General features: G+C 40.6%; 1 protein-coding gene across 3 annotated transcripts in view; it reads right to left on the bottom strand.

Moving 5' to 3' along the window:
* Positions 1–21954, bottom strand: part of spag6 (sperm associated antigen 6) — a 207152-nt gene extending 185198 nt beyond the window's left edge. The window contains exons 1-2 of one of the 3 annotated variants that reach the window (XM_072575961.1): positions 21799–21954; positions 19042–19137 (exon numbers count right to left, since the gene is read on the bottom strand). In XM_072575961.1, coding sequence (XP_072432062.1) covers positions 19042–19137; positions 21799–21823 — 121 coding nt within the window. In that variant the 5' untranslated portion in view covers positions 21824–21954. Of the gene's footprint in view, positions 1–19041; positions 19138–19793; positions 19918–19979; positions 20092–21798 lie in introns of those variants that run through there. The other 2 variants (XM_072575963.1, XM_072575962.1) reach the window with 2 other exon arrangements.
* Positions 21955–23380: the final 1426 nt, after the last annotated feature.

Below are 23380 nucleotides of genomic sequence, written 5' to 3'. Positions count from 1 at the left end.
ACCTGCTGCCCTGTCCTTCTAGATGGAAGTGGTCATGGGTTTGAAAAGAGCTGATAAAGAATCTTCGGTGAATTTCTCAGTGCATTTTGTAGATAGCACACACGGCTGCTGCTGAGTGTCGGTGGTAGAATGACTGAATGTTTGTGAATGTGGTGCTAATCAAACATCTGCTTTGTCCTGGATGGTGTAAAGCTGCTTGAATGTTGTTGGAGATGCACTCATCAAGACAGGTGGGGAGTGTTCCTTCAAACTCTTGACTTGTGTCTTGTGGATGATGGACAGGCTTTAACATAATTGTGATGGAACATGTTTAGACTGTTGCAAATATGATCACAGGCCTCCAATGACAATCTACAAGTATTAACAAATATACTAGGAACTCTAATAATTGCTGTCACATTATTTAATGTCTTAAAAAAGGAGGCAAATGTCTCGGAAGGAGGTGAATGTTGTTCCTCTTTTCAAGAAGGGTATCAGGGAAACAGGACAATTACAGACCAGTCAGTCTTGCGTCTGTGGTCAGCAAAGTTTTGGAAAGAATTCCGAGGGATATGATTTATGACTATTTGGCAAAGCATAGTATGATTAAAGGCAGTCAGTATGGCTTTGTGAGGGGCAGGTCATGCCTCACAAATCTTATTGAGTTCTTTGAGGAGATGTCAAGATAGGTCGACCAAGGTCGAGCAGTGGACGTGGTGTTTTTTTTCTTTTATCAAAACAGTGAAACTCCTCTGTTAAATTTTTTTATCTTTTTTTCTTTCTTTCTTTTCTTTTTTTTTAATTTAACCCCCACACTACTGCCTAACTGCGGAGTGCTTATTTTTTCCCCAGAACCCATGGTGTGTGTGTGCAGGTGAGACACAGTGAAAGACACAAAGTGCACGAATCTTTATTCAATTGCCACCACCAGCAAGATAGGAAAACACCCGAGTAGCCAGTGACAAGCACTGCCCTTCAAACCAAAGGGCAATGCTGTGTGATCAAAACAGTGAAGGGGAGGGTAGGGACTAAATCAAAATAGAGTTGGAGGGGGAAATAATGCACTCCACAGGACATGGTGTATATGGACATCAGCAAGGCATTTGATAGGGTTCCCCATGGTAGGCTCATTCATAAAGTCAGGAAGTATGGGATACAGGGAGATTTGGCTAACTGGATTCAGAATTGGCTGGCTGACAGAAGGCAGAGAGTGGTTGTAGATGGAAAGTATTCTGCCTGGAGGTCCGTGTTGAGTGGGATGCCGCAGGGCTCTGTTCTTGGACCTCTGCTCTCTGTACTTTTATAAATGACTTGGATGAGGAAGTTGAGGGGTGGGTTAGTAAATTTGCAGATGATACAAAGGTTGGAGGTGTCGTCAATAGTATCGAGGGCTACTGCAGGCTGCAGCGCAACATAGACAAAATGCAGAGCTGGGCTGAGAAATGGCAGATGGAGTTCAACCTATATAAATGCAAAGTGAAGCATTTTGGAAGGTCGAACACGAATGCTGAATATAGGATTAAAGACAGGATTTTTGGCAGTGTGGAGGAACAGAGGGATCTGTGTGTGCAAGTACATAGATCCCTCAAAAGTTGCCACCCAAGCGGATAGAGTTGTTAAGAAAGCATATGGTGTTTTGGCTTTCATTAACAGGGGATCGTGTTTAAGAGCCACGAGGTTTTGTTGCAGCTCTACAAGTCCCTGGTGAGACCACACTTGGAATATTGTGTACAGTTCTAGTCACCCTACTATAGGAAAGATACAGAGGCTTTGGAGAAGGTGCAAAGAAGGTTTACCAGGATACTGCCTGGACTGGAGGGCTTGCCTTATGAAGAAAGAACAAAGAACATAGAACAATACAGCGCAGAACAGGCCCTTCGGCCCTCGAGGCTGCGCTGACCTGTGAACTAATCGCAGCTTTTCCCCCTGCACTATCCCAAAATCATCCATATGCTTATCTAAGGATTGTTTAAATCTCCCTAATGTGGCTAAGTTGACTACATTAGCAGGTAGGGCATTCCATACCCTTACCACTCTCTGCGTAAAAGGTTGAATATGCTTGGACTTTTCTCTCTGGAGAGAAGGAGGAAGAGAGGAGACCTGATCGAGGTGTACAAAATAATGAGAGGAATAGATAGAGTCAATAGCCAGAGACTTTTCCCCAGGGCAGGATTGACTTGAACGAGAAGTCATAGTTTGAAGATATTAGGAGGAAGGTATAAAGGAGACGTCAGAGGTAGGTTCTTTACGCAGAGAGCTGTGAATGCACGGAATGCGTTGCCAGTTGTGGTGGTGGAAGCAGAGTCATTGGGGACATTTAAGCAACTGCTGGATATGCAAATGGATAGCAGTGAGTTGAGGGGTGCGTAGGTTAAGTTACGATATTTTACGTTGAGATTAAATCTCAGCACAACATCATGGGCCTAAGGGCCTGTTCTGTGCTGTAAATTTCTATGTTCTATGTATGTTCTAAAAGGGGCATCATTGTATAAGTTGTTCATAATAAACAATTTCTCAATTAAGGAAAACATTTGTGAAACTCTTCCTTTTTTCTCTTGGATCAATGAACAGTTGAGGAAAAAGAAATGGAAATAATTTACACAGTAAAGAACAATTGTGACTATCAATGGCAGTAATGTTAATTTTGCAGGTGAGTTGCTAGGCTACATAAACCACAGCTGATGATCTGGCAACTGCGTGATGCCTTTGTTGTGGATTCAAAGACCAGTTCCAGTTGTTGCAGACCTACATTTCATATCAGTAACAGCTGTATTTGATTGGGCAAGAGTAACATTGCAATTTATCACAACTTACATTGCAATACTAAAAAATTATGAATAGACTAAAATTAATTAAATTGGCAAGAATTCAAATAAGTTTTCTACTGACATAACAGGCAAGAAAAAACTCATCTTCTTCTGAAGTATATAATATTGTTAATCTGCTGTATAAATACTATGCCTTCTCTCCATCATAGGTGGGAGTTGCAGTGCACAATGTTCAGTACCATTCACAATTCCTCAAATAGCCATATGCAGCAAGACCTGGATAACACTGCATCTTGGGATAATAAATGACAAATAATATGCATTCATACAAATCATGTTTTTGATTCCAAATTCCAAATTAGTAATGGAAATGGTGAACAGCAGTGGATTCCCCTCCCAATCTACTCTTGTTTTTCCCCCAAATCACCTTTCACTTCTCCAAAATCAGAACACCAATTTAAAATCAATAACCTAAGTTATCTTTAAGATGTATATTAGAAAAGGCTGATAAAATCTCATTGTTGTGCAATTTAGCTGTGTTTTAAAGCGCCACTTTATTTTTCCACATTTCTGAGTCATTTGAGAAAGGGCTAATACAAAATATTCCTCTATATAGCTTTAAATTGAGGGGTGATAGATACAGGACAGATGTCAGAGGTAGTTTATTTACTCAGAGTAGTAGGGGTGTGGAACGCATGGCCTGCAACAGTAGTAGACTTGCCAACTTTAAGGGCATTTAAATGATCATTGGATAGGCATATGGATCCCCAGCCTCATTCCTCATGAAGGGCTTTTGCCGAAACATCGATTTTTCTGCTGCTCAGATGCTGCCTGACCTGCTGTGCTTTTCCAGCACCACACTCTTAACATATGAAAAAGAATGGAATAGTGTAGGTTAGATGGGCTTCAGATTGGTTTTATAGGTCGGCGCAACATCAAGGGCCGAAGGGCCTATACTGTGCTGTAATGTTCTTTGTTCTATGTTCTATACATGCACATTTTTAATGGGAATACTGCTCTATGATGGCAGTATCAGACTATAAAATCATCCAATTGCCTCATTCTAGAAAGTACCTTTTGATTAACCCTCCAGTATTTTGCCCAAGTGAGCTTTCTTGATATATGAGGCCAGACATTAGACTCCTATGAGAAGACTTGAGAAGAGCCACACAAATTAATTCATATTCTCATCTAATACAGGCCACAGTGTCAGGATAAGTGAGGAGCGTACTGAGCAGTGTATATCTCTGCCATGCCCTGTAACTTAACATTACTACAACAATGCACCTCTTCCATCATGATTTTTCCTAAATCATTAATGCTCTGTAACCTTCAAGCTGAAAGAAGTAATTGATTTATTAACAACTTCCAACTCACTGAGGAGGCTCCAGGCTGAACCACATGTAAAAATGTGAAAACTCTGCTCACATTCTGACAGCTGTGATGATCCATGGTATTCTAAAATATTTAACGACATTATAAATAAACAACCCAAAATAGTTTTTATAAAAAGGCAATTTTTCCTAACTCCCAATGTTAACAGATCAGTTAAAAACTTCCAGGATCCAAATACGGATCAGTATCTTTGCCAAGAATTAAACAGTTCTCCTTAGGCCAGATCCTATCTGTGCACCAGCTTTGTTGAAATCTGCCTATTAATTCTTGAGACATAATACCTATAAACAGATGAAACGTAGAGACACAAAACATTAGATCCATCCACTTTCAGTGGATTGGACATTTCTTCTAAATGTTTTCACTCAGAAGATTGTGAATCTTTGAAATTGACAACCTTGTGGATGCTTCATCTCAGACAAACTTTTGGACTCTCAGGGAATCCAGGACTGAAGGGAGTAGGTGGGAATGTGGAGTTTAGGCATTAGACTAGACATGATTGTACTGAATGATAGACTAGATTCAAAGGAGTCATATCGTTTATTACTGTTCCTACTTCTAAGGCGAATTGCAATACAAGCCAAATTTTTATACAACATGTATCATAAAGGAATGAGAAACAGAATCAGCCACTGGCTAAGTTAATTCCAATTTAAGTTGCCCCAAGTGAAATCAGCTAACTCAGTAAAGGCCTCATAGGTAAAATTTGAGTGGGTGTTATGTATGTTGAGATGCAGTAAGTATATCTTTTACACACATGGTCACCAGGAGAGCCCTTGCATTTCTTCTTATAGGGGAGATTGAGATGAATCAACCTTCCACAGATCACCAATATCTAATGGTTGTACATTCTGCAGTGAATCACACCTAAAATGACTAGGTTTTCATCTTTCAGGAATGCTTGCAAACATTAGCAAAATAATCTCTACGAATGTAAAACAGATACTCTTCTTGCTGTTTACTCTAAGTTATAGTAATGTGGTGACTATAGCACTTGGCTACAACTTATGTAAGAGGTCATAAGTTCAAATCACATTATGGCTTGCTTGAAATTTAAGTTGTGTCCAAGCACCAGTGAAAGTGACTGAAAGCTGCTGGATTGTCATACTCATAACAGTTTATCATTCATAAGTGAATTAGTTGATGAAGTATCCTGCCCGAAACATCGACTCTCCTGCTCTTCTTATGCGGCTTGACCTGTTGTTCTCCATATTTTATTTACTTTTACTACCTTCTGACACAGCCCAGCAACCCAACAAATTGACATCAGCCACAGTATTTTCTATGAGAATAAACAATTCTTGTACGGGCTTATCATCCTCAAAAGGTCCCTATTTTCTGTAATTTAATATCAATTCCTGTAGCATAAGTAATTGTTACTACCTCTTATTTTTGTGACCGGTCATTTTCTGCACTGACTGTAATTTGGACCAGGTTCTATTGTATCCTTGCTACTGCATAAATTTAAAACAAAACAAATCTTTAAAAGCTTAACTTCTCAACTAAACATTTATCCCTCTTGTTCTTAAATGTAGTTGCTTTTGTAATGATGGCCTTCTTGCATCTGAAGACACTTTTCCTGAATCCACTTTTAATAATTTAGCTTTAACTCTAAAATTATTCCACTTCTTCTGGATTTCCATAGCCAAGATTCCCTATACACCATGTCAGTTTTTTCATGGTGTTCAACACTTCTTTCAAACCATTTCTTTTATTCCCGCAAAGTAAGCCATGATTACTCAGCCTCTCATCAAGTTTAGTCTCATCAACTCAGGTATCTTGGTGAAACATCACAGAACTTTTGCCAAAGTACTTTCTAAGGTGATTACTTAGAGCCCATTATTAACGATGAGCTTGTGGAGTACTTGGAAGTGCATGGTAAAATAGGGCTGAGTCAGCACAGCTTTGTCAAAGGGAGATTATGCCTGACAAATCATTAGAGTTCTTTGAGGAGGTGACAACAAAGTCAGACAAAAGATCTGGAGGACAGAACTAAGGGCATTGTTGCTAAGTTTGCAGATGACACAAAAAAAGGTGGTGGAGGTACAGGTCGTGTTGAGGAAACAGGAAAACTGCAGAAGGACTTGAACAGGCTAGGAGAGTGGACAAAAAAGTGGCACATGAAAGAAATGTGGGAAAAGGTGAGGTTATACACTTTAGTAGGAAGAGTAGAAGCATAGACTATTTTCTAAATTGGAAAAGGTTTCAGAAATCTGAAGCACACAGGGAGTTGGGAGTCCTAATTCAGGAGTCTCTTAGTTCAATTGGCAGTTGGGAACACAAATGTAATGTCAGCATTCAGTTGAAGAGAGTTAGAATACAAGAGCAGAGATGTACTGCTGAGGCTATATAAGTCTCTGGTCAGACTATATTTGGAATATTGTGAGCAGTTTTGGGCCCCATATCTAAGGAATGACTTGCTGGGATTAGGGAGAGTCCAGAGAAAGTTTACAAAAATGATCCCCAGGGATGAAGGGCTTGTCACATGAGAAATGTTTGTGGGCTTTGGGTCTGTATTTGATGGAGTTTAGAAAGATGATTGAAACTTATAGAATACTGAGAGGTCTGGATAGAGTGGACATGGAGATGTTCCAACCTTTAAACAGAACACGACCTGGGGCCAGCACCTCAAAAAGAAAGTACTACACATTAAAACTGAGATAAGCAGGAATTTCTTCAGCCAGAGGGCGGTTAAACTGTGAACCCATTCTCACAGAGATCTATAGAAGCCAAGTCATTGACTGTATTAAGAGACAGATTGACATATTTTTGATTGGCAAGGGGATCAAGGGTTACAATAAGAAGGCAGGAGAATGAGGTTGAGAAACTTATCAGTCAAGATCAAGTGGTGGAGCAGACTCAATGGGCCAAATGGCCTAAATTGGCTCCTTTAGTTTATTTCTAAAACTCGACAAAATATTCCCAAATTAGATCAAAGAAGATGCTCTCTTAAGAACTTGGCCCATATCCCTCTAAACCTTTCCTATTCATGTACCCATCCAGATCCCTTTTAAATGTTGTAATTTTACCAAACTCCATCACTTCTTCTGGCAGCTTATTCCAAACACGCACCACCCTCTACGTGAAAAAGTTGCCCCTTAGGTCCATTTTATATCTTTCTCCTCTCACCCTAAACCTATGCCCTCTAGTTCTGGACTCCCCCACCCAGAGAAAAGACCTTGTCTATTTATCTTATCCATGCCCCTCATGATTTTATAGACCTCTATGAGGTCACCCCTCAGCCTCCGATGCTCCAGGGAAAACAACCTTAGCCTATTCAACCTCTCCTTATAGCTCAAATCCTCGAACCCTGGCAACATCCTCGTAAATCTTTCCTGAACCAAAGAAAACTATTTGCAAAGATGTAGTGATTTTTGTTGCACACAGACAACCCCTTTCCCAAGCATCTGTTTTGAAAGTGGTGTCAAGTTAAGAGAATTCCCAAGCATCCAAGAATAGCTATGTCATCAAGCAGAATATGCAGCCAATCATGTTGAAGTATTCTCAAAGCCCACTAACCAAGAAATAAAGCCACTGAATCCCTTCACCTCCCATTTAAAATTTACAGATGCCAAAACAAATAGTTGGTACATTCATATGGCATTTACATAGAAGCTAAAATATTATAAAGCATAAAAGAAACTGGAAGGATGTGCTATTTCTTATTCTACATTAAAAATGACTTTTTGTAGACATAAAATTATTCTTTCAGGACGAGAGAAACTGTTTAGCTGTACTTATGAACTCGGTACACCATTAAAAACACAGTTTATATCTCATTATACTTATGACTGAGACTAAAAGCACAATTTTAACTCAATGCAAATGTATAGATTTAAATTCATGCCCTAAGAGCAAAGAGTAGAAGTTGACTTTGCATTAAAAGTAATCTGAAGGATCTTCAAAGGTGCACATGCTACAGAAGCATAGAATCGCCAGCAACAACCTCCAAATTTCCACATTTAATTACACATGTGCAGACTCCAGAATTTGCTCAGTCTCAGAAAAGTCAGAACATAATAACCTGATGGTTTCACCATCCTTACTGCAACAAAAACTGAACCATTATGACTAATTGTAAGATGGTGGAACCAAGCACAACTTGACAAGACAGTGGTAGAAAGTTATTGATATTGAATTAACAATCTAAAGCATCAGGCTAACATTCCCATATAAAAGCAAAATACTGTAGATGCCGGGAATCTGAAATAAAAACACATTTTAAAAAGACCTCCTCCATGTTAAACATAATTTGGAAGAAGCATTCAGGGAGGTAAGCCATGTAATGTACTCTGCCTGGGTGACTTCAATGTTCATCACCTAGTGTGGGTCAGCAGCACCATTAATGACTAAGCTGGCTGTCCAAAAGGACCTAGCAGCTAGACTGAAAATGTGGCCATTGGTGAGGTAATCAACAAGAGGGTAAAATCTACCTTACATCATTCTCACTAATCTACCTATCAGAGATGCATCTGTGATGACATTATCAGTAGAACTGACCACCACAAATTAATTGTAGAGATAAAATCCCATCTTCGCATTGAGAATGCCGCATTATGTTGGGTGGTACTACCATTGCGCTAAATGGACAAACAAAAAAAAAGGGCCCATTACTATCAAGCTGGAAGATTAATCCTAGTTCAAGAATGTAGGAGTAGCACCAGACACAAAATTCAGGTGTCAACCCAGTGAAGTGACAATTGACAACTGCTTGGATGCCAAATATCAGAATTAGCATGCAACACAGAGCTAAATGATCCCACAAGGACGGATCAGATGCAAGTCCTGCAGTCCTGATACATCTGGTTGTTAATGATGGTAGAACAACTAACATGAGTAAGTGGATGTACGAATATCCACAATCTCAAAAACAGAGGAGCCCAACACATCAGTACAAATGACAAGGCTGAAGCATTTGCATCCACCTTCAGCCAGAAATATGAAGTGGATGATCCAACTCAGCCTTCTTCTGTGGTCTCCTGCATTACAGTTACCAGCTTTCAGTCAATTTGATTCATTCCACATGATACTAACAAATGACTGAAGCTCCTGGACACTATAAAGGCTTGACAATATTCTGGCAAAGGTGCTAAAGACTTGTTTTCCAGATCTTGCTGTGGAAAATTGTCCATGCATGTCTATCCAACAAAAAGCAGGAAAAATCCAAACCTGCCAATTACCACCCTATCTGTGTGCTTACGAGCACCAGCAAAGTTATGGAAAAGGTCATTGAAAATGCCATGAAGGAGCACTTGCTTAGGAATAACCTGATGACTGACATTTAATTTCTGTTCCAACAGGACTACTCACTTCCTGACTTCATTACAGCCTTGGTTCTAACATGGACAAAAGAGCAGAACTCCAGAGTGAGGTGAGGATGACTGCCTTGGACATCAAAGCCGTATTTAATTGTGTACAGCATCAATGAAAACTGGGGTTAATGAAAAATGGGAAAAACTCTCCACTTCTTAGAGTCAAACCCAGCAAAAGGAAATATAGTTGTGGTTGTTACACATCAATGATCTCAGTCCAAGTACAGAACTACAAGAGTTACTCAGGGTAGTGTCCAAGGTCCAACCATTGTCAGTTGCTTCATCAATGACCTTCCTTCCAAAATAATATCTGAAGTGAGATGTTCACTGAAGATTACTCAATATTCAGCACCATTAATGACACCTCGGATGCTGAAGAATCCGGTGTCCACGTACAGCAACATCCAATATCAAAGCTTGTAAAGTAAATGGCAAATAACACTGGCATCATACATGTGCCAGACAACAACCATCTCTAACATGAGAGAAACTGTCACTCCTTTATGTTCAGTAGCATTAACATTGCTGAATTTTCCAACATACCAATAGTTATTATTAATAGGAAACTGAACTGGACAAGGCATATAAATACTGTGGTGCAATGAAAGGGAAGATCTGGACCCCGCAGGGTTGGGGGGTGGGGGTGTCCTCTGTTCCACGATCAATCAATAAACACTAGCAATCAGTCTGGTTCTTTAAGACTTCACACTTTATTTCTCATGGCCGGGCACAGATTATCCAGAAACACAGAGAATAAACACTTCTATGTTCCTCACAGGAATTGCGCACATGGCTTAAAGCAAAGACATTTTTAAACTTTTCTTAAAAAGAGGTACAGGCCACAAACATTTTTTTGTGGATTAGATTAGATTACTTACAGTGTGGAAACAGGCCCTTCGGCCCAACTAGTCCACACCGACCCTCTGAAGAGCAACCCACCCAGACCCATTCCACTACATTTACCCTTTCACCTAACACTTCGGGCAATTTAGTACGGCCAACTCACCTAATCTGCATATTTTTGGACTGTGGGAGGAAACCAGAGAACCCAGAGGAAACCCACGCAGACACAGGAGAATGTGCAAGCTCCATACAGACAGTTACCTGAGGCAGGAAATGAACCCGGGTCTCTGGTGTTGCGAGGCAGCAGTGCTAACCATTGTGCAACCGTGTCACCCAAACAATTCCAAACAGTTCTTTCAAACAATTACCAATCAATTTAACAAAATGGTTTTACAGACAGCAACTTAACCCAATGATATTTTCTGGGAACCAACCTTGTTTTCTAAAACTTAAGCCATTCTTATCTCATGAACCAAGTTTTGCACCTGCACTTGAAGGTCAGTTAGGATGGCCAGTAGCGTCTTGTCTAGTCTAGTTATTTCTATGCTGTAAAGAAAGCATTGTCTGCTAATCTTTGTTGAGACAGACTATGGTCAAGTCAATTATGCAGCTTTAAGCAGAACTGTCAATTTGCAGCCTAGAAGCCATTTTGTTATGTTATTTGCATTAAGAAGCCATTTTCATTTCCACCTAAGTTAGTAAGAGTATGTATTACGTGGTTGTTCCTGACAACAACTAGTTACCGCAGCCTGTATTCAGGTTTGAGACCCTCATATACAAGTAACTCACCTTATTCCCAATGCCTGTCCATCACCTACAAGATACAAATCAGGAGTCTAATGGAATACTCTCCACTTGCCTGAATGGATGCATATCTGATAAACTTAGAAGTAGGTTCTATTGAAATGTGTACTCAAATACAGATATATACGAGTACAGTGAAAAGTTTACAATGTCACCATTTTCAGTGCCATCTTAGGTACAAAGTCTTAAGTAGAAAAATGAAATAAGTTAAAAATTCAACATTACAATTCAAGAAGCCCCATGCCATACAAGACCAAACAGACCACTCGACTGACACCCTATCTACCATCTGCAACTTTCACTACCTTCACCACCAAGCACAATGGCAGCAGTGTACAACATCTGCAAGGTAAACTACAGTAACTCACTGAAATAACTGCAGAGGCCAGTATCCCATTGCCAAGTCACCCATTGTTTACTTGTACACAGTACATTGGTTGCAGCCAGATCAGAATCAGTCCATGAACTAAGAAGATTCTAAACCTCCTGGTTTTATATATATATTTTTCTTTCCTGGTTTTATATTTTCTTTTTTCCTGGCTACTGCCAAACAGTAGAAGTGCCTAATTTCTCCCCAGTACCAATGTTGTGAATGTGAAAGTGTAGAGAACAGTGAAGAAACAAGCACAGAAAACTGTATTCATATTCCAATTTCCTGGATATATTTTTTGCCTTTTTTTTCCCCTTTCAGCAACACACTGACTGTAGCACTAACTAGCAGAGTCAGTCCTCTAAACTGGGGAGACTCGAAATCTCCTAGTTATATACTTTTTTCTCCTGGTTATTTCTTTTCTTTCTCTTCTTTACCCCCAGCATCTTATATTTTCCCCAGCACCCATGTTGTGAGTATGCAGGTGTGAGACACAGTGAAAGACAACAGGTGTACAAATCTTTATTCAATTTCCACCACCAGGAAGAAAGGAAACACCAGGGTGGTCAGTGACAAGCAGTGCCTTTCTCAGACGGCAATGCTGCGTGATCATCTCCTGGTTATATTGGTCAGCCAGGACTTTCATGATTGGCCCAGGTTAACAACTTGGAAATAGTGAGGAATGCAGATGCTGGAAAGTCAGAGTTGATAAAATGTGGCATTGGAAAAAGTACAGCAGATCAGGCAGCAGAGGAGTAGGAGAGTTGACATTTTGGTCCTGATGAACAGTCCTGCCCAAAACATCAACACTCCTGCTCCTGTGATGCTGCTTAACCTGCTGTGCTTTTTCCACCTCCACAATTTATTTGCCCAGGTTAACAACCCCAATCAAGGATCTCATTGTCAACAAGATCCAGCTGGTTCCAATCACTACACTCATCAAACTCCTTGAACAGCATATTCCAAACCCATGACATATATTATGAAGCAGGATTAGGGAGGTAGAATTACGGGAACACCAACAAATGCAAGTTCCCACACAATGTCCTGACTTGGAACTCTTGTTGCTGGGTCAAAATCCTGGAACTCCCTTCCAAACAATACAGTGTATGTACCTACAATCCAAGAACTGCAGAATTTCGAGACAACAGCTCACCATCACTTTTCCAGGGCAAGTTCTGAGGAAAATAAATGCTGTCCTACACAGAGCAATGCCCATATTCCAAGAATAAATTTCTAAAAATACTGTAAAAAGGCCCTGGGTGTTCTGAAAAACATGAGGGGATGGAAAATTTGTATAATTGATAGTTTAGACTTCAACAGACTATTGGAAGGCTAGGTCAATATTTAATGCTTGAATTCCAATTAAACCTTAAATTGTAAGGTCTGGGAAATCTAGAAGACAATTAAGCCTATAGGATAGAGTTCTATGGGCAGCAATCATATGTAAGCGTTATATTTTGCTCTAAACAGATTATTGAACATCAATAGCATTATACCCTGTGGTCTGACAAAATCTTGAATAGTAATCCCTGTGCTAGAGACAATGCAATTACGTCTTGTTAGCTGTTACAATCAAGTACGCTGTTCGACCTATTTTTGACTTTAAGAATATAATACTATAAGAACATTTATTTTACTTGTTTATTATTCTCCTCAACATCGTTCTACCCCCAGTCACGTCCTCTCTCAACAGCATTGCCTCTTTTGTGGTGGGCATCACATCAGATGTAGAGTTCAAAATCTGCCAATGGCACTTCTTATCCAAAGCTTGGCCCGGAACAAAATGAGAGGTTCTTAACAACAAATTGAATATACTCATTTTAGGAACTACTTTTGAAAATTAGAATCTTTAACTGAGGTCTAAAATAAGAACTGAGTAACAACTCATACCAGACTCAAAATATTAACTCAGTATCTCCCCCTACATATGCTGCCAGATCCACTGAATTTCTCCAACATTATCTACATATGTTTCAGATTTCCAGCATTCTCAATGTTTGGCTTTTATTTGATTAACAATTTGGTGTTTTTGTGTCAGCTCTTTTTTATTTCCATATTCAACTATACCTTCCACTGATCATTCAATGAGATTATCCAGCAAGTATCCTAAACATAAAGTCAAACAAAGCTCCCTGGGTTTGATTGCTGGTCTGTGATGTGATAGCTCTCATTGAGATCAGTTATCATTGAAATATCAAAATCCTCATCATCCATGAGAGGAATGGGGAAATAACCTGCTCTGCCGTTCTTCAAAATGATTATCCCATAATGTTAGTATACATGACCATCCACAATACACAGACAAACAGACTCAAAATCAAGCAGCATAATGATATTCACAAAGATAACAATCAATGAGGTGGTAGTTGCTCACTGGTTAGCACTGCTGCCTCACAGCACCAGGGACCCAGGTTCAATTCCACCCTCGGACAACTGTCTGTGTGGAGTCTGCACATTCTCCATGTGTCTGCGTGGGTTTCCTCCCACAGTCCAAAGATGTGCAGATTAGATGGATTGACCATGCTAAATTGTGTCCAGAGATGTGCAGGCTAGATGGATTAGCCATGGGAAATGCAGGGTTACAGAGATATGGTAAAGGGATGGGTCTGGGTAGAATGCTCTTTGGAGGGTCAGTGTGGACTCAATGGTCTGAATGGCCTTTTTCCACACTGCAGGGATTCTATGATTCTATGAATTTAGTAATGTACTGGAGTGTAGTTCGTAAACTTGAATTCAGTCAGTTACATTTTTTTAGGAGAAAAAGGGAAGGAAGAAAATTGCCAAACTAAAATAAACAAATTATTTACCTCAAAGTTCCCATAAGACAAAAGGTTCTGCCAGCAATGGGTTGCTGATTGGTTTGTGGCATTTTAACCAGCTGCGGATGACAAATGTCATCGGCCTGACAGCAATTATCTAATTGACTCCTGGGAAGCTGAACAGCTTGTGGGTGTACACAATATTAGCAAAAGTCTTTGGACCATTACGAGACCAGACAGTGTTTCTCTGTAGTAAAATTCCTAAAGTATGAAGAAAACCAGTTTATTTTCTCTCACCAGTTGCTGTAAGCTGTGGCCATTAACCAATAACTGAGAGACTTTGCCGTGGGAGCACCAATTGCTTGTGCCTCCCACAAAGAACTGAAAATAAACAAGAGGTATGAGATTTAAGAACAGAAAATCCTGAGAAACAAAAAAAGATCATCTCAGCAAATCCTGTGGACTGAAACCATTAAACTGCTAACCAGCATTATTTTCCTCGATGCATAATATCTTTTTTTTCCTATGTGTATATAGAGTGGAGAGGGGGCACATTGAGAAGGGGGTTAGAGATTTAAATAGTAGTGTTATATGTCAGCAGTTCATAGTTGGTTACCTTTGGTTAGAATATATTTATTGATAATGCATAACAGCTTTTGTTAACTACAGAATACTTATCCATTTATTCTTAGCCTGCATCTAACTATTTACCATGACAAGTAAACTGAGAACTTCGCATACTTTGATGAACTTTTAAACTTTTGTAATGATTCACGAAATAGCAGGGTTTGCTGTACAGTGTACTATCCAGTGAGGCGTGACAATAGGTCTAAATCAGAACAGCACATGACTTGAAAGGGATCTTGTAGGTTATGATAATCCTGATGCTGCTGCATACATATTTGGAAGATCCTGTTGTTTGAGCTTTTACGAGTAACTACAATGCATCTTGCAGCTGGTGTAGACTGCTGCCATTTTCATCATGGTGAAGGGAGTGAATGTTGAAGGTGGAAAGTGGGAAACCAATCAATTGGATGCTTTGTCTTGGATACTATCAAACTTAGTCAGTATTGTTACAGCTGTACGTATCTGGGCAAATGGAAAGTATTCCATCATTCTCTTAATATGTGCCTTGTAGATGACAAGCCTTGGGGAGACAGGAGTTTCGTTACTCGCCATAGAATTCCTAGCCTCTTATTGTAAAATGGAATTATCTATCGACATTATTGATTATTAATAACGGAGAGCCTAAGAAGGGGAGAGAAGAGAGTGGGATATGAGTTTTGGAAGCCAGACAGGGAGGCACAAAAGAGAGGGACATTATCTTGGAAAAGAGGCATGATGTCCAAATGCATGTCAGATGATGCTTCCGAGTTATGTACCACACTTCCTTCCATATTTTTAACAAAGTTGTTTAAATAAAATGAATTTATTCACATCCATATGTTTTTATTTCAAAATAGCATACGGGGTTCCGGTTTGGTGCACACTAGCCTACTCTATTATTGAACCAGGTCAGGGATGAGTGGGGAGGCGGTGAGTTAGCCATGCATCATAATTTACACGCCCACCTCCAAGCAAAACACATCCAGCAGTAGACCATTAAATCCAGCCTCATTTGAATTTATTGTCACGTGTACCGAGGCACAGTGAAAAGCTTTGTCTTGCAAGCAATACAGGCAGATTGGCAGATCACATACTTAAGTAACATAGATAAGTAAATAGTAGGTAAACAGCAGCAAAAACAAAAACACAGGTATAGGCGAATGCTAAGAGTTTGTGAGTCGATTCAGTGTTCTAACAACAGTAGGGTAGAAGCTGTTGCAAAACCGGCTGGTGCGTGTTCAAGCTTCTGTACCTTCTCCCCGATGGTAGAGGCTGTAGAAAAACATTGCCAGGGTGGTTGGATCTTTAAGAATGTTGGAGGCCTTTCCTTGACACCGGGCCTGGTAGGTAGATTCTATAGATGAGTAGTTGGCCTTTGTGATTGTCCAGGCTGAGTTCACCACTCTCTGTAACCGTCTGCGATCTTGAATGGTACAGTTGCCATACCAGATAGTGATACACCCAGACAGAATGCTCTTGATGGTGCACCTACAAAAGTTGGCAAGGGTATTCGCCATCATGCCAAAATTTCCTCAGCTGCCTGAGGAAGAAGAGGTGTTGTTGGGCCTTTGTACCCAGTGCGTCCACATGAAGAGTCCAAGAAAGCTTGTTGTGGATGACCACTCCCAGGAGCTTGACATCCTCCACTCGTTCCACCTCTGTGCTGTTAACGTGTAGGGAAGCATGAGTAACATCCCGCCAAAAGATAGCAGACAATGACATATCCCTCCCAGAATGTCTCAACACCTTCTATGCTCCTTTGAGCAGAATTTCAGTGGAGAGGTAACACCTATTCCAACAAGTTCTGACGAACCTATTCCAACAGTCACTGCAGGTCAGATCAGTTTTTCTTCATGTGTATCCAAAGAAAGCGATGGGACCAGACAAAGTACCAGGCCGTGCACTCAGAGCATGCGCAGATCAACTGACAGAGGTCTTCTCGGACATCTTCAACCTTTCCCTGCAGCAGGCCACTGTCCCTGCCTGTTTCAAGAGGGCCAACATCATCCGTGTGCCTAAGAAGGCTCATGCAGCATGTCTCAATGACTACTGCCCTATGGCCCTACCTTCGGTGGTCACGAAGTGCTTTGAAGCCTTAAACACTATTATCCCTTCGAGACGGATTACTAAACTTAGTGATCTCGGGCAAAACCCCACTCTCTGCAACTGGATCCTCAGTTTCCTGACCCACAGGCCACAATATGAACTTTGGTGAATTTTCTTTCCACGTGGAGGCTTCTGCAAATTCTATTTACTGCACGGACTAGTAATTTTTGTAGTTACAGTCATTGCATGTTGTGTATCAATAATTTGCTTAAGTACTGGCAGGAAGATTCTTATGAAAGGTAGTAGTCCTATCTAGGTAGTCATCATGGAATGATAAAAGGGAGGAATGTAATGTTTACAGACTAAATTGGAATATCTCTCCCAGACATTGATGTAATATTAAAGCATTAAACTGCACTGAGTGAACATTCTGGAAGTGGGTGGGGACAACATTCATGCAAGAAGGCAAATCACCCACACACCAATTAGATAGTCATTTGCGACTACTCTCCTACTATTATCAAATTAAACAATCATTCAATCTCTTCCCTTCATAAATGCTTGCATAAGCCATTCCCTGAAGCTAGATATGTCGCAGAGCAGAGGAGATGACCTGGGGTTGCAGTGAGAGAGAGACTCTTGTGGAGAGAGGAGGAGAACTTATTCAAGGTAGGCATCCTTGCAAGAGGATTCGCAGTAAGGTTAAGGGCTTTTTGCCCAAAACGTTGATTTTCCGGCTCTTCAGATGCTGCCTGACCTGCTGTGCTTTTCCAGCACCACTCTGATCTAAACCCCCAGGTCATCTCCTCTGCTCTCTTCCCACATATCTGCTCCACCCTCCCCTCTGACCTTTCACCTCCATCCCCACCCCATTCACCTATTGTACCCTTTGCTAGCTTCCCCCAACCTCCTCTCTGACCTATCACCTCCATCCCCACCCATTCTACTCTTTGCTACCTTCTCTCCAGCACCCCCCCCCCCCCACCCCCATTTATCTCTCCACCCTGGAGGCTTCCTGCCTCTATTCGTGAAGGGCTTTTGCCCGAAACATTGATTTTCCTGCTCCTTGGATGCTGCCTGACCTGCTGTGCTTTTCCAGCACCACTCTGATCTAAACTCTGGTTTCCAGCATCTGCAGTCCTCACTTTTGCCTAGTTGATTTTAACCTTACTGCAAATCCTCTTGCAAGAATGCCTACCTTGAAGAAGTTCTCCTCCTTTCTCCACAAGAATCTCAGTGGGTCTCTCTCTCTCTCACTGCAAACCTCAGGTCATCTCCTCTGCCCCCTTCCCACCTATCCGCTCCACCCTCCCCTCTGACCTATCACCTCCATCCCCACCCCCATTCACCTACTGTACTCTTTGCTACCTTCCCCCACCCTCCTCTCTGACCTATCAACTCCAGCTCCACCCTCATTCACCTATTCTACTCTTTGCTACCTTCTCCCGAGGCCCAACCCCTCCACCCCCCATTTATCTCTCCACCCTGGAGGCTTCTTGCCCCTATTCCTGATGAAGGGCTTTTGCCCGAAACATTGATTTTCCTGCTCCTCGAATGCTGCTTGACTTGCTGTGCTTTTCCAGTGCCACTCTGATCTAAACTCTGGTTTCCAGCATCTGCAGTCCTTACTTTTGCCTAACATGTGACTGAGGCTGGGGTTGGTTTGAGTGGCATGTGACTATGGGGGAACGACTAGATTATGTATAAGCACGGCCAAGTGACCTGTATAAAGGGGATGTGTTTAGTTTGTTCAGGGCCTCACTTTGACTCGACTTCGCAAGCCTATGAAGAGGGTCAAAGGGGGGGGGGGGGGTCACCTAGCTTGTACAAGCTTTAATAAACTTTAACTGTTTGCAGAACTGTTTGTTCGTGTGTGTGAATTGCATCTCCTGTGCGAAACCTCGGGAAAAGTACCTATCAACACCTGGACTTCAGTAAAGCACATGCATGTCTGCCTACTCAAAATATTTGAATCTAAAATATTACAAAACCATATGTTTAAACGTTTAATACTTGCTCATAGTGGTACAGCTTTTATGGTATTGAATGGAAACTAATGGTCACTTCCTATTTTCACTAAGATCAGCAGCTTATGTACTTTTTACACAATGCAAATTTACCACTGAATGCTGAGCACAAAGTTGGTTACATCTTACCTGCATTCTGGAGAGTTTCAATATTTTGTGGCCTTGTTGCAAGTTCTGCAATTGTTTGTACAAATTGTGCTCTAGCCTTCTGGTACTGCTCAAAAACTGTTGGGGCAGAATTAAAATTGAATAAATTCTTCAAGCACAAGAATTCACACATGTTATGATACAACAACAGTCTTAATAGCACACACAATATTAGCTGTAGTTCTCTTGCTTTGGTATCTGAAAGGTAATGTGTTCCTGTCTGGTCCCAGAGATTTGGACACAAAACCTAGGCTGGTACTCATGTGCAGGCCTGAAAGACTTTCACTGTTGTAAAAGTGCTGTCTTTCAGATGAGCTGTTAAATACAAGGTCTTGCCTCCCCAGTTGAGGTCCATAAAAGATTCCATGGGCAGTTCAAATAACTGGGGAATTCTCTGGTCAACATTTACATCTCAAACAATATGTTCATTATCATACTACTAACTGTGGGAAATTGCTGCGCAGTTCCCTCCATTCACACAATGACTACAATTATATAGATTTTTAAAATCTAATAGGTAAATCAATTTCAGACATTCTGAGCTGGTGAAGAGTATTATGCAAGTCTCTGCTTTATCTTATATAAGTAGTCGGTGCTTAATTACAACATCAGAAAAAATAAGTAACTTTGCATATACCCCCGCCCATCAAAGACAATAGCTTCCACCAAATCAATTTCCAAGAATAGTCTTTAAAATAAGTCAATAATATTTAGAATTTCTGAAAGATTGTTACCTTGTAAAGCTAGTCTTTGAGTCATTGTGCCCGTACTAATGTAGATATCTAATGGATGAGAGCTATTGCGGACTCAGACATCTGCAGCTACTGCCACCACTGTTTCGCTCTATGTGTGTCCAAGACAACCAGTGAATTGTGCTGTGCTGCGGTTACCACGGCGACGAACCGGAAGGGGATACTCACCAAATCTTGGCCGAGGTCGCCACTTTATGATTGTGAGCTGAAGCGCGTGAGCGGACCAAGTGGCAGAGCATGGGCTCTTGTTTCATTATTTATTCCTGTTACTTTGTTCGCAAGTGTTCAGGGTGTGAGTTTGCAACTTGACGATCTCAAGCCCCTCCCGCTCCCCCCAAGCACACTCCGTTTTTGTTACTGACCCTGACTGACATGCACTGCTTTTTTTAACGAATTGTTCGCATTATCCTGCGTGGAGTAGCAGTAGTAGCAGCAGCAGCAACCAGCCTAGGCTTTGTTACTGTGTAATCTGCCTATGCTCCCGATTCGACCACACAATGCAACATTTTCAGATGAAAAGAAATGATTGGCCGTTCCGTGCAATTTTCTCTAGTCGGTTTTCACTCGGACGTACACTAGGAATACAGATGATTACACAATCAAGCTTGATCTCTTGGGGCGGGAAACATTTATATGAAGAACACTGAATTAAATGTGAATTCAGTAGTTCGAACGGTACAACATTCATATCTTGAAGGTTAAAGCGGAAATAGTTGAAGTGGTAGCAAACACAAACGGTAGCTGTGTCTCAGGATTTTTCTGATCGTTCTGAATACAAACCCCTTTGCTCCACATAAAGTGGTTAGCAGCTGGTGTTTGGACTTGATTACAGACCATAGCGAAAAACCGTTTATATAGTCAACATAAAGCAACAAATAAATCTTGACTGGCAACCCTGTCCAGGCACGTCATTTCAGCTGTTTGCTTCGTGCAGGAATAACACCATATACGTTAAAAAAATACAAAATTGACGATCATAACTTTTTTTCAGCGCAAACCTGTTTGTTATCTAATGTATGTAACTGTAAAAAAATAGTTCGGCGAGACCAATCCATATTCGCAATACTTACATCCATGTATTCCAAAGTTCAATTTTTTACCATTTGGAAAGTGCTAATATGAAAAATAGCAATTGAAAATATAATAAAACAAAGAACTATCTATGGATGCTGGAAATATTAAACAGAAAAAGCGTTGAAGAAACAGCGTTTACCTTTCGGGCACACTGACTCAAAACGTTAACTTAAATGATAAACTGTGTCGATCTAACTCGTGCCTGTATTTTAACAGCTAATCGCATATATTACTACTCAGAAGATATACAATTTATTTTACATGTATGTCAAATGCAATCTTTTTTTAATAATTGTGTATTTTGTAAAATTTACAAAGCTTATTTGAACGTATCGCCTCATATCCAGCTTTTTTATTATTTGATTTGTTATCTGATTTCAATAACGTTCTTATGATTCGACCACATCCATTCACATTTTAAAAGCATTTATTTTGGTAGGTAAAGATCGCCTCCGTTGTCCATTGTTTCAAAAAAGAAACATTTTCTGAGATTCAAGTGATTTGTTATTAAATGTATTGTTCAATTCCTTGGCATTCTGCTTTTGTGTTGACTTCGAATCTCGCAATCACATTTTTTAGAACTTGAAACGATACTGTAATTAAAATATAGTATAAATGATTTAAGCTAAAAATTTAAAGTTACATCGCTTGCCAAACTTTGTGAATTCTCTGCAATGTTCAGGATGGTTGTATTGAATGAAAAACAAGTGTTCTCTCCAGCTGTATTTGGCTCCCATACAGATGACGCAGGCGCAAACGAAGGCGTACACTGTGCGCTGTTGCTCGCTCCATGAGGAGCCATTAAGTTTAGTTTCTCTTTTTTGGTGATCGATGAAACAGTTATCACATTTTACCAAACAGGTCAAAGTAAATCAATAACAAACGACTCAAAAATACTTGAAAATGCACTTACCTTTAAAATGTGAGGACCACCGCATGAAAGATTGGTGTGAGTAGCCATGTTTCCAAAATGCTGAATGAGGAAAGTGAAACTGTAAAGCCAGTTTAGTAATTCTGGCCGCCCGAGATCGGAGTTAATCTGTTACAGGGGTAATTACGCAACAATCAACATTTCAAGGCCCGCCTCTATTATTCAGACGTCACAGTCTTGGGCTGTTGCAGTGCATCTCATTGACCCGGTGTTAGGCTGTCAATCAGGAGCTTTTGGCGTCATGAAATGGCTGTTAAAGGATGTCCGAAGTAATTTTTAAAATGAGGACGGTGCATTCTGCAAATGGCTCCCTGAGAATTCAATTTACGCGTTAGTAAATGTTCTATAATACAAACATAGAATTCCATTTATTTTAAAGATCACAAGTGGCTATTTTAGTTGCGAGGCAGGTTACACCCGAAACGTTGACTTCTCCACTTCCTGATGCTCCCTGGCTGGCTGTGTTCTTTCAAACCTGTCTACCTTAGATTCCAGCATCTGCAGTTTTTTTTTAATTAACTAGCAATTTCGAATTTGTCTTTTTTGTGAATGATCAATTCATTGACCGAACGCCGGCGCTGCATTGCCAAAAACCTTTCTAATTTTATCAAGGACAATTAAACAACGTATTTGTCATCATATCTTTATATCTTTATATCCGTGATATAAAGATATATTTTATATTTATATTAGTGTTAAGAATGAACGCTTAGACGTTGACGAGTTTTAAATGCTTCTGAAGTTGCTGAGTGCTTAATTACAATTTTTCACATGTTCGGTTAGATACTGTTGCCCCATATGATCTGCTTTGAGAGATTGTTTTGCAAAGCTATATGCGTGTATTACAGCAGTACTCACAAGTACCCAACCTTATTAAACTGGAGAGACCTTAGCGAGAATCTCCTTAATTATGATCCAATTTTAGACGTCCGAATCGGGAGGAGTGGGTTAGTCGTAGCAACTCGCAGGTACCCTCAAAATTTTAGGATTAGTGGTGCTGGAGAGCACAGCAGTTCAGGCAGCATCCAAGAAGATTTCGAAGCTACTTGGATGCTGCCTGAACTGCTGTGCACTCCAGCACCACTAATCCAGAATCTGGTTTCCAGCATCTGCAGTCATTGTTTTTACCCTCAAAATTTTATTCAAGCTGGACCTGTATCATATCCTACCAAGGAACGGCAAATGTAAACACGTGATCTTCGTCTGGGTATTACTTTAGATTACTTTAGATTACTTACAGTGTGGAAACAGGCCCTTCGGCCCAACAAGTCCACACCGCCCCGCCGAAGCGTAACCCACCCATACCCCTACATCTTTATCTACATCTACCCCTTACCTAACACTATGGGCAATTTAGCATGGCCAATTCACCTGACCTGCACATCTTTGGTCTGTGGGAGGAAACCGGAGCACCCGGAGGAAACCCACGCAGACACGGGGAGAATGTGCAAACTCCACACAGTCAGTCGCCTGAGGCGGGAATTGAACCCGGGTCTCTGGCGCAGTATTCTGCAGTCAAGTTATTGAATCATAAACCAATAGAATTATTCTTGGATACAACTCA

The sequence above is a fragment of the Chiloscyllium punctatum genome, chromosome 8 (genome assembly GCF_047496795.1).
Source record: "Chiloscyllium punctatum isolate Juve2018m chromosome 8, sChiPun1.3, whole genome shotgun sequence".
NCBI lineage: Eukaryota > Metazoa > Chordata > Chondrichthyes > Orectolobiformes > Hemiscylliidae > Chiloscyllium > Chiloscyllium punctatum.
The sequence above is the reverse complement of the archived record's forward strand: the minus strand, read 5'-3'. Positions and strand labels throughout refer to the sequence as shown.